Source organism: Atheta coriaria, unplaced genomic scaffold (genome assembly GCF_025399875.1).
Source record: "Atheta coriaria isolate IRGN ID8LTWV9N9 unplaced genomic scaffold, Caltech_Dcor_3.1 scaffold2795_size1386, whole genome shotgun sequence".
NCBI classification, from domain to species: domain Eukaryota; kingdom Metazoa; phylum Arthropoda; class Insecta; order Coleoptera; family Staphylinidae; genus Dalotia; species Dalotia coriaria.
Genome location: NW_027050273.1, coordinates 1 through 1,386, shown reverse-complemented (window position 1 = coordinate 1,386; position 1,386 = coordinate 1). Strand labels below are relative to the sequence as shown.

Here is a 1,386-nt window from a genome sequence, read left to right as displayed (position 1 = left end):
TGCTCTTTTACTGGTGGTACCACATCGTTGGATAATTTGTATCAATCGGTTGCTGGTAATGGAGATACTTGTGTTTGTATTAACAAACATTTAAAAGAGGAGAGTAATACAGAATATCCGGAAATTAAAGGTATGGTTGAGTTATTTATTGAAGGTATACCAGGAGTTAAAATGGGTTTATTACAGGTGTAGAAGATAAACCTGTGGATATTAATCTTGAAGCAGGTTTTAAAACAGAACAAAAAGAAGAAATTCCATTGGTGCAGAATCCAACGGAGATTTCGGGTACACCTGATGTTAATTTCAATGTTGCCCAACCACCAATGATCATACCAGCAACAACAGCGTCCTACAAAGAAGTAACACCCATTGAAACACCAAAAACAGCAGAAAACGATGATGGTGAAAAGGAAAAGAGTACAACCATACCAACAATCTGTAGAGACCCATCTGCTTTGGTATCTCCCAGAATGGTTATACAGAGAAACACACCTCCACTATCAGTTATCCAGGGAGAAGAAGGTTATGATATCAACAGAATGGTTAATTACCCTGAAGAATCTACTTTTATTAACACCAAACCATCACCAAGAGTTATCAGATATCCTAACTCAGCAACACCTGGTATATCCACATACCATGAAAGTAGTAACATACTTGACCATGAATCCTACCCACAAGTCCCCACAAGAGTTATAAAATCAGAAGGTGTGCTAGAAGCTTCTAAACAGGTAAATATACCTGAGAATCAATTGGATATTCAAGGTATACCCATGATGGGTGCTAGAAGTGTCCATTATTCCAAGACAGGATCATCAATACCATCAATGGTTTCAGCTTCAATTTATTCTGCACCTAGGAGTGTTAGTTACACTAAATATTCATCAGGTTCAATTTCACCTGGTGAGATAGGAGTAGGAGGAGGTGGTAGGGTTGGTTTTAATGATGGTGGTAGGCTAAAATATTCCAGAACAGTTTCTTCTATTGGAGGAGGAGGTACAGGAGGTATTGGAGGTCAAATCAGTGGTGGATATACAAGTGGATCAATTGGAGGTTATCCAATAGGAGATGGTACCCTATCTGATGACTACAGAGTAGTAACAGACAATGGAGATACCCCAAAGAATTTCGGAAGTTATAGAGGTCGTTATGTAGGTTATAATATCCCAGGTCGAGGTTCCCGGTACTACGGTGGTTATAAATACTAACCTACCATCAATATATACCCTCTAAACCTAAATAAATCATGCATCAGAAACTTTAAGTGTTTTTATTTCAAGTGTTACCATCCAATACAGCATTAATAAGACAACTAACAAAATACAGAACAAAATAATTATCTGGTATTCTAAAGTAAAGTCTACTTGCGAAATAGACTCTTTAGAT

At 37.4% G+C, this 1,386-nt stretch overlaps 1 protein-coding gene across 1 annotated transcript; it reads left to right on the top strand.

Annotated features, from left to right (window-relative positions):
* The first annotated feature begins 6 nt into the window (after nt 1-6).
* On the top strand, nt 7-1,258 carry LOC135803109 (uncharacterized). Its single transcript, XM_065316726.1, has 2 exons — nt 7-130; nt 187-1,258. Exon 2 carries the CDS (start codon nt 324-326, stop codon nt 1,206-1,208), a length of 885 nt encoding a protein of 294 aa, XP_065172798.1. The 5' UTR covers nt 7-130; nt 187-323; the 3' UTR covers nt 1,209-1,258.
* Nucleotides 1,259-1,386: the final 128 nt, after the last annotated feature.

Coding starts and splice junctions, on each gene's coding strand:
- LOC135803109 (XM_065316726.1), top strand. CDS start 324: ATGATCATACCAGCAACAACAGCGTCCTACAAAGAAGTAACACCCATT.